Genomic DNA, 13017 nt, shown 5'->3' with positions numbered 1-13017 from the left:
GATGCATTACTGCCACCTACTGAGTCTGGCTGGAATGGAGGGATTTAATTAGTTTCTTGATTGATTGCATATTTAAATAAACTCTTCAGCTCTTTAAATATTGAAATATTTATACCCTCTTCTTCATAGACCATAGTGTGACATTCAACTTAAACTTGTCGATCGCCATACAAGATGCAAACGTTTATGTTACTTCAGGTTTTACATTATTATGCTGTTATGTCTGTAATCTACAAAATACCAGAAAAAGGTAAAAGTAAAATTAAGTTTAAAAAAAAGGTGAACAATTTTGTATTAGTATTTTTTCTCAAATCTTTGGGGTTTTTGGGTGAAATATTGGATGGTTTTACTTTTTTGGAACTGAATAGTTATTTAAATGAGACCATAGGAGACTTTTAGAGCGGAAACGTCTCTTTGGTAGAAATGACAAGACATCTTAAACAAAAAACAGATTTTTTAAGGAGTCACAATCAAGATAAAGGTTGGTAACCAGTGGCATAAATGTTTAACAAGGCATTGTATTTTATACCTATAAATTACTAATTCGTTAATTGTTATAAACGATGGGCGGCACTTGGTCGCCCCCTCGCGCTCAGACGACGGACTGCATAATCTCTAGCAGTTTCACTTTTCTTCCATGACTGAGAAGTGTGACGGTCTCTGAAACATAGCGACAAACTGCCGCGAAACTGCAAGGTTAGTAATCGCTACGAATCTCACGGACATCTAAAATATTTGGCGGCGAATGGTAACCGAGTCGGGCGCAGACAGAAGATCTGTCGATAGCTAATGCGTTACGCAGATCGTCAGTTTAGATTTGTTTTTGTTTTTTTCCACTTCCTTGACATCCAGCTCTGCAGTGTGGCTTTCCTTCTAGCTCGTGTGACATCCTGTCGCGATAATCTCACGACATTTTGTGCATATCTTGCAGGATGGATACAAATCACAAACAGAAGGGTTTATAATTCAAAACAATTGCGACAGACCGTGTGGAAATGAAAGTATCTGCTGCGTGTGTTTTAAAAACAACACCAAAAACTTGCTGCCATTTATTCTTAGCCGATCAGTTGCCGATACGTACTGTAGGAGAGGGAAGGGGGATGAAGGGGCGTTAACTCCAACATCTGTCACAATCTGCACATTTCATTTAGCACGTTCACATTTATATCCTGGTGGGGATTTGAACTATATGAGGCGCACATCCTTTCTTTAACAATGCAGAGCAAACTAATAAATAGTTACGCATTTAAAGTAAGCAAATATCAGACTATGATCACATTACGTTGTCATCTTTTTTTTTGTTTGTTTGTTTTTATTTTAAAGAAACGCATTTAGAGGAATGTTTGACAGATTTGAAATTTGCTCAGAATTTCAGCAGAAAAAGTGTAATCGCTGATGGCACCTGAAATGGAAGTTTTTGAGTTATGTTGATGTAGTGTTCTAGTAACCTCCAGTAGAGGGTGTTATGTTATCAAAAATGGCTCCCTTCCTATTTGCAAGGGTGGGGTCTTTGAATGGTTGTCTGATAAAGACAAATTACTAACAGCTTCATCTGGAAGTGTTTCTGCTTTTTCTCATAATGCTCACGTATGATGTTCATGCTCACCATTTTGTGCAGTTATACAATATAGATTTGTGTCGCTGTCTTGCATGTCAATCCCAGAAGTTATTTAATTTCATAATTTCCTCGCAGCAGTGATCGTGTTTCCTCCAGCAGATGGCAGAGCCGGGCAGGACTGTGAGGGTGAGCGGTCTGCCCACAGACACTGACGATGATAGGCTGAAAGACAAGCTATTTATCCACTTCCTGAGGAAAAGGAACGGTGGAGGAGAAATAGAGTCTGTCACCATCGTCAAGGCAACGCCCGTCTCTGCCCTCATCACCTTTGAGGACAGCAGAGGTCAGTAGGGTCAGGATGTGAGCATGTGTGTGCATATGAAGCGTGTGGGAGTGGGTGGGATGTTCCTCAACACTTTTCTTTTCTGCGACATGCGGCTGTGAAAGCACTATGAACTATTTTAATATATCAACTACATGAACATGCAGGTCTCACCATGCAATATCAAATTGTTAATTTTCACACCAAAGACTCTAAGATTCAGTTGCAGTAATTTGCAAAGTATTTCTAATGTATTGGCTGTCACCAATGATTTACTTTGAGCTGGAATGCTGGTATGCAAGTCAACGGAGTAGCCAGTGGTTAAAGAGCTGAGTCAGGATGCTTCACAGACAGAGATTGATTTCCCTCCGGTGACTCCTCTCACACAGTGGCACAGAGAGTCATTCAACACGGGCCGCATGTTCTGGAAGTCGATGGAAAGCAGTATGAAGTCACCATAACTGAGCACCTTGAGAAGCCGGACCCAGACAAGGTATATTTATTTAGAACGTCAGGAAATCTGTCAACAGATGCTGAATATACAGTAAAATCCGTGAACGTCTCTCTTCTTTCGCCACCACAGGTCATCCTAAATTTGTCAGGAATTGTCGACTGCGGGCAGCTTCCTGGAGGAGTAATGGCGTTGACAAGCCTTCATAAGAGTCACCCTGATATCCAGATAAACCCTCTTGCAGAGGGGGGTTTGTACACAGTGCGTGGCCCTTATTCCAAAGTTCAGGATGCCTTGGCACAGCTGCTTGGCCAACCCGGACGTCCACAATCAACAGAGAACAAAGAGTCGGGTCAGCCTGTCAACGCTGACTCTTCGTATGTTCTGGTGGGCCAGAAACCTCAAACTCAGGAGTCTGAAGATCGGAGCAGGAAGCTTAACAAGCAAAGGGAACAAAGAGAGAAAGTTCGCACTGACAGGTCATCTGATGAGTACAACTCAGGCTCACATAGAGACCTGACACCAGGTGGTTATGGCTGGGAAGATACTGGCCAGACAGAGGGTGCAGCTCTGCAGCTTCCTGAACCTCCTGCCATGTCACAGGAGGACTTCTTACTAATTGTGGATGCAGACATGTTCCAGTATCTGCAGAAACACCATCGAAAAGAATACCAGCGAATCCTTACTCAGCATGGTGTTGATGTGGTGGATATGACCAGTCAGGGGCTGACTAGTCTGTATTTGCAGGTTGCAACAGCAGCAGGGGAGGATGGTCAAGATCAGGAGTGCCTGAAGTTGGCGAGGAACGCATTAAGTGTTTTTTTCCAAGAGAATGAGACCAGGATCCACCGAGCCCAGCTCCCTAAGAGTATCCTGTCCCCCAGGGGGGGCTTGCAAAGGGCAAAGGAGAACTTATGTGTACGATTTCCCAAACTTCTTCTGAATGAAGATGACCGCAATATATACATTGTTGGCAGCATTAGCGACGTGTCTGACGCCAAGCAGTTTCTGATGGAGCACAACGAAGTGAGAGCAAAAAAAGAGGATGTATCCAGTCTTCTCAGATTTCCTTCATATGATTTAGGTTCACCAGCTCATGCTGATGAGCAGAGAGTCCCCCTCAGCACATCCTCCACTTTAGATCCTGTGAATGATAGGATAGATCAGCTGCTGAGGTCAGAGGAGGATGAGAAGAGAGCTGAAGGGGCTAGAAGGTATAAACTAGCTGCTCGGTTTAAGGATACAGGACTTGCTGCATTAGGCAGTCGGCCAACTGACTTCAGCTTACGAGGAGGACTCTCATCTTCGAGCAGACAAACACGCCTTGGGCCGGTATTAGGGCATGATGTGCTGTCAGATACGGCAGAGAACGCTGGCCAAAAAGGCTCCAGAGCGTTAGCACAAAACACTGGTGGGGACATTCTGTTTAAGAGTGGAGATGCTTTGCCTTCTGCTGCGTCTACGCAGAACAAACCCTCATTGAACTCACATGTAATTGATAATCAACCTAAGACTTTAACCTCCCCCTTGAGCACACCTCCGTCCAATTTGTCAGGAAGAACCTCACTTCCATCTGCTGTTTCTGGCTCCACCTTGAAGCGAGCCAGTAGTTTCTCAGGAACGCCTCGACAGAAGGCCCATGTTACAGGCCAGAGGAGTCAAGACGACACAGACAAGCCCACAGTGAGAGCCAGGACCAGGTCCTCTAGCTTCACTCATCAAATGGGAAGAGACAAGCAGGGAGGTTATAATGCAGAGATTACACTTTCGTTTGTGATGTGGCAGCACATAAAAGAAGCCTACAGCAGCCGAGTGGACGACCTGACTTCTGATGTCCAGATGAAAGCGAGCCGCCCAGGGGGCAGTAGTGATCTGACTCTCACCTTAATAGGGGCAAACTCATCCAAAGTGAGTTCATGTCAGCAAGGTCTACAGAAGCTTATTGATTCGGTGGGTGCAGATTTCTCTGTGCTGGATCTGCACTTGTCAGAGCTGGGCATCACCAACCCATCTGATGAAACCTTGCAGGCTTGTTGTGCTGAGGTGCGTAGTCGATTCAAGAAGATTACCATCCAGATTTTTAAGACAAGCTTATTTCTTCTTGGTCCAAAACAGCTGTGTTCTCAGGTAGGTGCTTTGCTACGGGAGGTGTTTTCTGGAGATTTAGCCCAGATGCCTGACCAGCAGAACTTCTCTACCACCTCTACCTCCAACGGGAATCTATCCCTGTGTTTACAAATGAATGAGGACCAAAGAACAACTCCTCAGGTCATGCTGGAGAGCCAAACAAGCAAAGCAGATGGAACTGGTTGTAGTCAGGAAAAGAGAACAAACAACAGAAGTGACTTCCAAGAGACAGAGCTTGTGAATGGATCTGTCAGCCAGCCGTTAGTGAGGAAAGACCCTGTTGTTAAGGAGAAAGTGAAAGTTGTAGGTACAGTGGAGATAGATGGACAGAAGACTGAGACGTCTGTCAGGGACCCAAGAACAGCAAACGACGAAAGTGCAAAACGTGTAAATGGTGTCAGGTCAACTGAAACCCGTACTGATGAAGAGACGGTCCCTCACGCCAAACCGAGACCCGTACGCTTCACACAAAAGGAAATTGGACAGAAAAGACGAACAGAAATCGGAGAAACCACAGAGGAATCCAGGTCAGGCCTGGGAGACCCGGGGTGGATCTGTGTGTGTTGTGAGAATGAGAAGTTGATGATGAGAACTAAGTGTGGCATTGCCTTGTGCTCAAAGTGCCTGGACACTGTACATGTCCACTGCAGAGTTTGCCATGAGACAGAGCCAACAAAACGGGGCATCCAGGGCATAATGAGCCACGCTAAGCTAAACATCAGCATACCAGGATGCGCAAAAGACTCTGCTATCAAGATCACGTACCGCATCCCTGACGGTATCCAAGGGGTGAGGAGCTTGTTTTAAATACCTCTCTATGCGTCTTATGTCAGGGCTTTCACAGAATGTGGTGTGATCTCACTTCACAGGAAGTGGTATTCTGTGTAAGGCATTTTTAACGCAGTTGCTTTTGTCTTGTAGTCAACAAGCAGTTAGATTAACTCTCCGGAAAGGCCTATTATGATTTATGAAGTACTGGAAAATACACCGTGACTGCCTTGCGTAGGAAGTTACTGTTTCTTGATCCGCCGCCTGGAACCTTGTGGCAGGGCATGTTTATCTACTGTCAAGTGTCATCGGAAATAAAACCGTTGCGAATTCTGATCCGTTGAGCAGTTTAATGTGCCGAGGTTCCACCTCGAGCTTTAATAGCAATTCTTTGCTTTCAGCTTGTGAGACCTTGTGACTGTGGTTTTTCTGTCTTAACAGGAGGGTCACCCTTCTCCAGGAAAACCATTTCAAGGAGGCGTGTTTGAAGCCTTCCTTCCTGACTGCGAGAAGACAAAGAAGCTGCTTCCCAGGCTGGAGAAAGCCTTCAGGCACGGCCTCACCTTCACAGTGATAGAAAAAGAGACAGGTGGCAGGGTCGCCTGGGACTGCATCCCACACAAGACCAGCCTGTGTGGAGGCAAATCAGGGTGAGTGAGGCCAGTGGGAGCGTCTAACAGAGCTGCAGAGTTTAAGGCCTCGCTTGTCCACGTATTCTGAGATCAATGGTGTTGTTTTTGCCTCTTTCAGGAACAGTTACCCAGATTCCACTTACCTCACTCGCTTGTCAGAGGTCTTGACCTCCCACGGGATTGAGGAGACGCCGGCCAAGTCTTAAAAGCAATGTGAGGAGGAGTTCTTAGGTGGTTTTGTATTTTGAAAGTATATTTTTGTGATTAGAGCAGTTTGCACTGTAAGTTTTATGATTAGTACCAGGTTGTATTGCTTTGTTTGAGCAAGTCCTTGATATCTAATGATGTATATAGAGATTTAAATCATTTTCAGTGTTATAGTCCTACTTGCAGCTATTTTGTATTTTTTTAATTCAGCAACCTGCCTCACTGTTGCTTCCTTTTACATCGATTCAAACTGTGTGTAAATGACAAATGTGACCACTATCATCTTATAGCATTCCTAACATTTTCATTTTCACAGTTTCAGCTTTATTTTGTAAAAAAAAAATGCATTCCATACTGTATTGTGTGTATAGAGCTTGTATAGATATACATTTTATACCATCCTGTGTAGTTTTATGAATTGTGTTTTTTGGTAAAAAGGGAGTAAAATTAACAATTTTGTACAAATGTGTCTGGAGAGAATTTCAGAATGGGCACAGAAATAAAAAAAGCACTTCTCCTGACATTTTGTTATGCTTTTTTTATTAGTCCTGGAAAACATGTAAGGCATATGGTAACATTACACACTGAAGCGTTACAAGCTCTAGAGGCCATGTGGACAACATGGCACCACGCAGTAAACCCAGAGTCAAGCACAAAAGCAGCATCAATTCAAAGGGTTTAAAAAACAAAGTCGAGACGAGGAGAGTGTTTGCAACCAGGAAAAAAACAAAACAAACAAACAACAACACAAGGAAGGACGAGAACTAGCTTAGAAATCAACCTGTTGGGTAAGCCTGGCGGAGAATTACCTGTGTTGACTGAACTCTAACGGGAGGTGTGTGGTGGGATGGGTGTGTTGTGAGTTTCTGAAGCATTCCCAGAGATAGGTTAAGATTTATCATGAATGTACCAGCTGTGCCCATGCTGAAGGTGAAGACGGGGGAGTCAGGCGGCACAGGAGGGGCAGTGGATTGGCTTCAGTTGGCAACCGGACACGAGTGGAAAGGTGTTCTCCTCCCTCACACACCACACCACTACATGACTACTAAACTATCATGGAAAGAGACGGTGAGCTGTACATAAACACATGCCTTATTTTCTGGTCAACTACACATGCATTCTAGTACTGTACATGACAAGTCCAGCCAGGTTGTACTTCCATAGCATCTCTGCAATGTTTCTGTGGTGTTGCTGCATTGCAATAACCTTAAAAATCAGTGCTAAGGAAACAAAAGCTGCTGGCAGATGTGGTTGTTTGGGTTCTCAGTGTGGATGAGCAAACACAGCGGCTCTGATTTTGGAAGTCACCCGCTGGCAGAGCCTCTCCTTTTTGTCTTTTGAGTGCTAAAGCTTACATCAAACATGGATGTGTGAGGGAAAGTTGGTGTGACAGTTTGTGCAGTGAACTCAGTGAAACACGGTGGAGCAATGATGTTACGTGTTGAATTGAGTGTTAGTAAATGCAAAATTAAGTGGTTTCTTACAAGAAGAAAACTGCTGTTTGGAATGACCTGAGAAACCATGTAGAGCAGAAAGAAACTGACCTCAGGGGCTAAACGGTGAGCGTCTGTGGGGGACTTCAGCTACACAAGACAAGACGGACAGAAGAGTGGCTATTGGAGATACTTTACTCATTGTCATAGTGCATTCTTCAGACCTGGAACTGCGAGTGGTAATTAGTAATATCAAATCTAAAACTGGAAAAGTTCCGATTTTTTTTTTTACTTTGAAACACTGTTTTTCTCCTGTGCGTCTCTGAGTTGCTAAGTACTCTTGCATAAGTGTCTGGAATGACTGGGAAACCATTTCAAAATGACATACATGCAACTTCACTGTGGTGGAAGTGCTCTCAGGCAGCAGGCCACCCGCCCAACCGATTGAGTTCATCTCAAAGGCAGCTTAGCTCAAATGAAGCAAGGGGGAAAATGCTGAAAGAAAGAAAAAAAGATTATGATCTGTTTCCCACATGCCGAAGCGTGCATGCAATTTCAAATTCCAGATGTCAGAGTAATGTTTTATGTGCTACGAATGTGTGTGCAGAGAGAAATCGGCGATATGGAGAGGCGCTTTGGCTGGCTGCTGCTTGGCTGCGACTGTTGCGCCGGCCAAGAGCCTCGGCGGATGCAGCACAGGAAAAGAGGAACGTCTCTAATAATCCTTGAGTGAACCCGAGATCAGTTGTAAAGCGGAAATGTTGCGTCTGGGGCAGGCCAGGGCTGAGCTAGGATCAGCCAATAAGCTTGGGTTTGGTGCAGCTGTGTTACACTGTTGGCATCCCCGCACAGCTGTGTGAAAACATCTGCTCCCTCGCTTGCTATACAAGCTGCTTGGAAACAAACTGAAAGAAATAGAAATCCTTAAGAGAGGAATAACACAGAGCTTTGGATTTGGAGGGATTTTGCAGATTTCCATGAACCTATATGACTTTTGTTGGAGTTTTGAACCTTAAATGCACCATGTCGTTCCTTTTCACTGTGACACTATGGTTGTAAACACTTATGAGGACTCAACCCGTTGCGGTCGACGTGATGTGAGAGCTGGTAAAACACAGTGAAAAGGACAGAAACACGGAGGGAGATGCCTCGGACTGAGGTAAGCTGTGTGCAAGAAGAGAGGCACAGTGCAGGCCTACGCTTGAGCAAGGCTGCAGCCAATGAAAAACTACAAATTGTGTTAAACCTTTTGCAGCAAAAAATTCTCTCAGCACCCATGAGCATTTGGGATGCAAATCTGTCAAACTGTTACGACTGTTTTGAATTTTCATTTTTCTTCAAGATGGAAATGCATCCAAAAACAGAATTTTCTTCATATGTTTTTTTTTATGCACTGTTAATATCCAAAGCACTGACAGAGGAATATAAATACAATTTGGCACACATGGTTCGGACCAACAGAAAGACTTTATCACATTTAAGAGGAGGTTGGCAGGTTGGCAGGTCCCCACATAAAGAGTATGAGCTTTGAACTTTAAACCCTTGGATAACAAAACGAACAAACAAACGGAAATATAAAGGTAAATTAAAATAACATATTAAGTAAAACATCCTTTTTTTCTTTTTTTTCTTCTTTTTTTTTTTTAAACTGAAGCGTTTTGTTTCTCACATGGCACTCGGAACAGAAGCACCGTCCACAGGTTCACAAAGGGAGCCCAGCAGATTAGAACAGAACACTAACCAGAGGCTGACAGGACACAGTCACTCCCCACACCAGCGTGGTGGTCGCACTCCAGCCCAGTTCACTCAAGCCGGGCTCCACATTTTCTTTCCCACAGCCAAGGATGGATGAATGCTTTGATTTCAGCTGCCACCCAGGAGAAGTTGGCACGGGCAGGGACTGGCAAGCTTAAAATGAGGGGACCTGTGTGTGTGTGTGTGTGTGTGTGCCACCTGTGCTTTCATTGAGCTTCAGCAGATACACTGGGAGTGGATGATGGGAAACAGGCTGCAAACCTGGAGCAGAATCAAAGCCTGCGTAGGACTGGAGTGCGACTGCCATGCTTGTAAGTGCATTAAGATCAGCGAGCAGAGTGCAAAATACTAATACCAACTGTCCTCATTACACAGGCCTCTTATCAGACAGGAGGGGGAGATAGAGTAAGAGGGGAGGGTTGGGTGGGAGCTACATAATACTGTAGCAGAGTAGTGCGAGGGAGGAATGTGGCAGGGGTAGGTTGGGTGCTCTTAAAACCCGACAGACGACCTGAGGACACACACATCTTCACACACAATGGCACACCACACACAGCACATGAGGGAGGCCACTCATGCTAACACAACAACTTTTTTCTTTCTTTTTTTTTTTTTCAAACATTTTGTTTTTTTACAAAGTCACTAGTCACCATCTGAGTTTCAACACTGAGGCCGGGCTCGCAGACAGACAGGCAGGCGGGCAGGTAGATAAATGTCTTAAGGTTTAAAGTTGACATCCTCCTACGTGAAAGATTTAGAGTGCACCCAGTTGGATTTGTGATGAAACACTATGGATTACACTTGAACGGCTTTACACCAGTGAGACAAAATTCACACTGGCCATTAGGGGGAGCAGCTTGCTGCTTTGGCCAACGTTTGCACACATTGTCAATACTTGAATTTCAGTCTGGTTTGAGCAAACTGTCAGGTAGCGCGAGACTAAAAAAAAATAAACCTTGAAAGCCGGCCCGCGTCTTCAGTTTTATCATATGAAATCCTTGATGCATTCTAACGTCTGTCAACAGCACCGACTGTTGGCAAATACAGAGTTAGGGAGGCAGAAAGAGAGAAAGAGAGACACAGAGAAACAGACCACAGTGCCTTCTCTCACAAGCCTGACGCCTGTTGCTATGCCGACCACCGAGAGGGAAATGGAGGGAGGAGGGAGAGGGAAAGAGAGAGAGAGAGAGATGGTGGGGAAGAGAGAAGGAGGGGAGGCGAAGTATGGACGCCAGCTTGCATTGAATTCTCCTCTCTCAGGTCAGGGTGATCGACAGGCCAGCGGTTGCTGTGAAAGGAGCAGAATGCCATGGAATGCCTCGAGGAGGATCAGGGAGGAAGAAAGCCTGGTCCTGAGGGGAAAAAGGGACCGGCATTCACCTTCTTAACTCTCTCAATTCAGACGCTTCACTGTCCTAGAGTGACAGTGCCCCTTTCATCACATTCAGAGTGTGTATGTTTGCGCGTGTATGTGTGTGCGCACGCGTGGCTTGTTTGACCAGAAACAAATTCTCTCTTAATTGGCACTGCGCACTTCTTGCCAACAGTTGGTCAGCTAGAAAAATCCGTAACTAAGGAGAAGGAAGCTGAGCAATGATTTCTGCCTCCCTATTCAGTGCCGCACAGAAAGGCTCATTATTGGTGCGGGGGATTCATATTCGGGCAAGTGCAAAACTGCAGTCACTGTATTAACTTTGCTGAAATTCGGTGGGAACGCATGCGATAGCAAGTTCCGTCACCGCTGATGAAGACTGACACAAGCCGAAGCCAAATAATCGATGTAAGGCCTTGTAGGATTAACAGCGCTGTCTGAGCAGTCGAACATCATGATCAAAAGCGTGATGCAAATATCTCCCCAGGGGAGGTGGGGTGCACCAGCCAATCGCAGGCATCTCTGACTCATCCTCAGTGACATAACTAAGCTTTGGACACCGAGAGAGCAACGTGTGGGTGGGTGTGGTTCTCCGTTTATCTGCCTGCCTTTGTGCCTGCCTGTGGGTCCGGCCCGTGGATGAGGTGGAGGTGGGGATGGTGGCGGTGGTGGTGTGGGAGGTGTGGGGTGGGGGGTGGGACTCAGCACAGTGAGGGGGGTGGGGTTGGGGTGGGGAGGTGGCAGGTGGAAGTCAGAGCAGAACAATTTAGCACAGTGGGAGTTGAGTTGCGGAGGGGCATGGGGGTCGAGGGTGGGGCAGAGTAGGCATTACGGTTGTCAAGGAAACAGTAATTTGCCCCAGGCCTGGACCATACCCACAATCCTCTACGGCTCTCTTGACTCTGTCATTCCCAATAGGAAGAATGTCTCGTATGTGGCATCCAAGATGAGTGATGAGCTTAAATGGTGTTACAAGTGATCGGAAATTTTATTTTTTTTTGAGATAAAGAGAAGAAACGGGAATGGGAGGTGTTTGGGCGGAGCCAGGCCTGAGTAATCACTGCCGCTGAGGGCTCAGGAGGGTGAGGCGGAGGGGAGGTAGAAGAGACAAAAGATGGAAAGATTGTGTGATAATTTCGTAATCTACCCTCCTAACTCCTTCTCTTCCTTGTTTACCCACCATCCCCACCCTCCCATCCACCCATCTATCTCCACCGCCCCCCCATCCCCTCACCATCCCACACCACATCCCCTGCTCCCAGGACACAAACTCCCTGCTGGTCTGCTTGACTATCCATCCCTCCCTCTCACTTCTCCTCCTTCTTGACCTCCTCCTTCTTCTCCTCCTCCTTCTTCTCCTCCTTCTTGGGCTCCTCTTTCTTCTTGTCGTCCTTCTTCTCCTCCTTCTTGCCATCGTCCTTCTTCTTGTCCTCCTTCTTCTTGTCCTCCTTCTTCTTGTCCTCTTTCTTGTCCTCCTTCTTGGCCTCCTCCTTCTTCTCCTCCTCAGGCATCGGCTCTGTGGTGAGGATCACTTTGCCGATGTTGTTCCTCTCCTGCATCTTTCTCATGGCGTCGCCCACCTGGAGGAGAGGCAGAGGGAGGAAGAGAGTTATGTAAGGCAAGATGAATGAGTGAAGGGTTAAACGGAGGGCGAGCAGGATTCTGTCATTGAGAAAAATCTTTTGAGGGTACGCAGTAGGAGCGTCGTTGCACTCTGTGCCTTTCATCTTCTGTGTTGATGCCACAGACTGGAAACAAATTTTACAGGCTTGTGCTCCACAAACATCACTTTAATATGCGGCATATGAGAGTGCATTTGTTTCAGTGAGACTTTAATAATCTTTGAGGGGAAATGAAATTGTTGCAGTAGCAAAAGGCAAAGGAGAAAAAAGGTTAACAGAACGACAACATAAACGAGGGGAACAGCATGTGCAGCGAACAAATACTTTCAGTGTTAGAATATTGACGTGCCGCCGCGAGTAATAGTTTTTTTTTGTCTTGTTTGCTTTTTTCATCATTTTATCTAATATCCCAATGTTATAACACGGACAGAAATAAGCGGTGGTCTCCTGGAGAATGAATGTTGGATCTGAGTCCTACGTTCAGTCCTGGTCTACATTTCTCTGTGGAAGGACTAAAGGACAGGAAAGGACCTCAAGAAACACTCACATATCCACAGGTGAGTTCTTTAGTTGTTAAACATGTTCCTCCAGACTGGAAAAAATGTGAATCTACCCTTTAAAACAGCTTATTCCGGTCAATTGCCAGGACACAGCACTTAGGGGGTTAAAACTGTGGCAAACTGGAAAATCTTTCTACATAATCAAAATTTTCTTCAGTAATCCAGTAGACTTTATTTAGAGTGTTGAACTGAAGCCGAATTTAAAGGATT

The 13017-nt window shown here is 45.4% G+C and overlaps 2 protein-coding genes across 6 annotated transcripts in view; one reads left to right on the top strand and one right to left on the bottom strand.

The window, feature by feature from the left end:
- Nucleotides 1-573: 573 nt before the first annotated feature.
- On the top strand, nt 574-6586 carry si:busm1-163l24.3. 5 transcript variants are annotated; one of them, XM_046414646.1, is made up of 7 exons: nt 574-696; nt 1694-1901; nt 2270-2373; nt 2464-4985; nt 5109-5247; nt 5668-5876; nt 5977-6586. In XM_046414646.1, exons 2-7 carry the CDS (start codon nt 1718-1720, stop codon nt 6062-6064), a joined length of 3246 nt encoding a protein of 1081 aa, XP_046270602.1. In that variant the 5' UTR covers nt 574-696; nt 1694-1717; the 3' UTR covers nt 6065-6586. The 5 variants fall into 5 exon arrangements, with proteins under 5 accessions (XP_046270602.1, XP_046270598.1, XP_046270600.1 ...); XM_046414642.1 differs by having other exon boundaries at nt 1718-1901; nt 2464-5247; XM_046414644.1 differs by having other exon boundaries at nt 1715-1901; nt 2464-5247.
- vat1 (vesicle amine transport 1) overlaps nt 6584-13017 on the bottom strand; it is a 30275-nt gene continuing 23841 nt past the window's right edge. Inside the window, exon 6 of the mRNA XM_046414647.1 lies at nt 6584-12205. Coding sequence (XP_046270603.1) covers nt 11933-12205 — 273 coding nt within the window. The 3' untranslated portion in view covers nt 6584-11932. The remainder of the gene's footprint in view (nt 12206-13017) is intronic.

Source organism: Scatophagus argus, chromosome 16 (assembly GCF_020382885.2).
Source record: "Scatophagus argus isolate fScaArg1 chromosome 16, fScaArg1.pri, whole genome shotgun sequence".
Classification (NCBI taxonomy): Eukaryota; Metazoa; Chordata; class Actinopteri; family Scatophagidae; genus Scatophagus; species Scatophagus argus.
The sequence above is the reverse complement of the archived record's forward strand: the minus strand, read 5'-3'. Positions and strand labels throughout refer to the sequence as shown.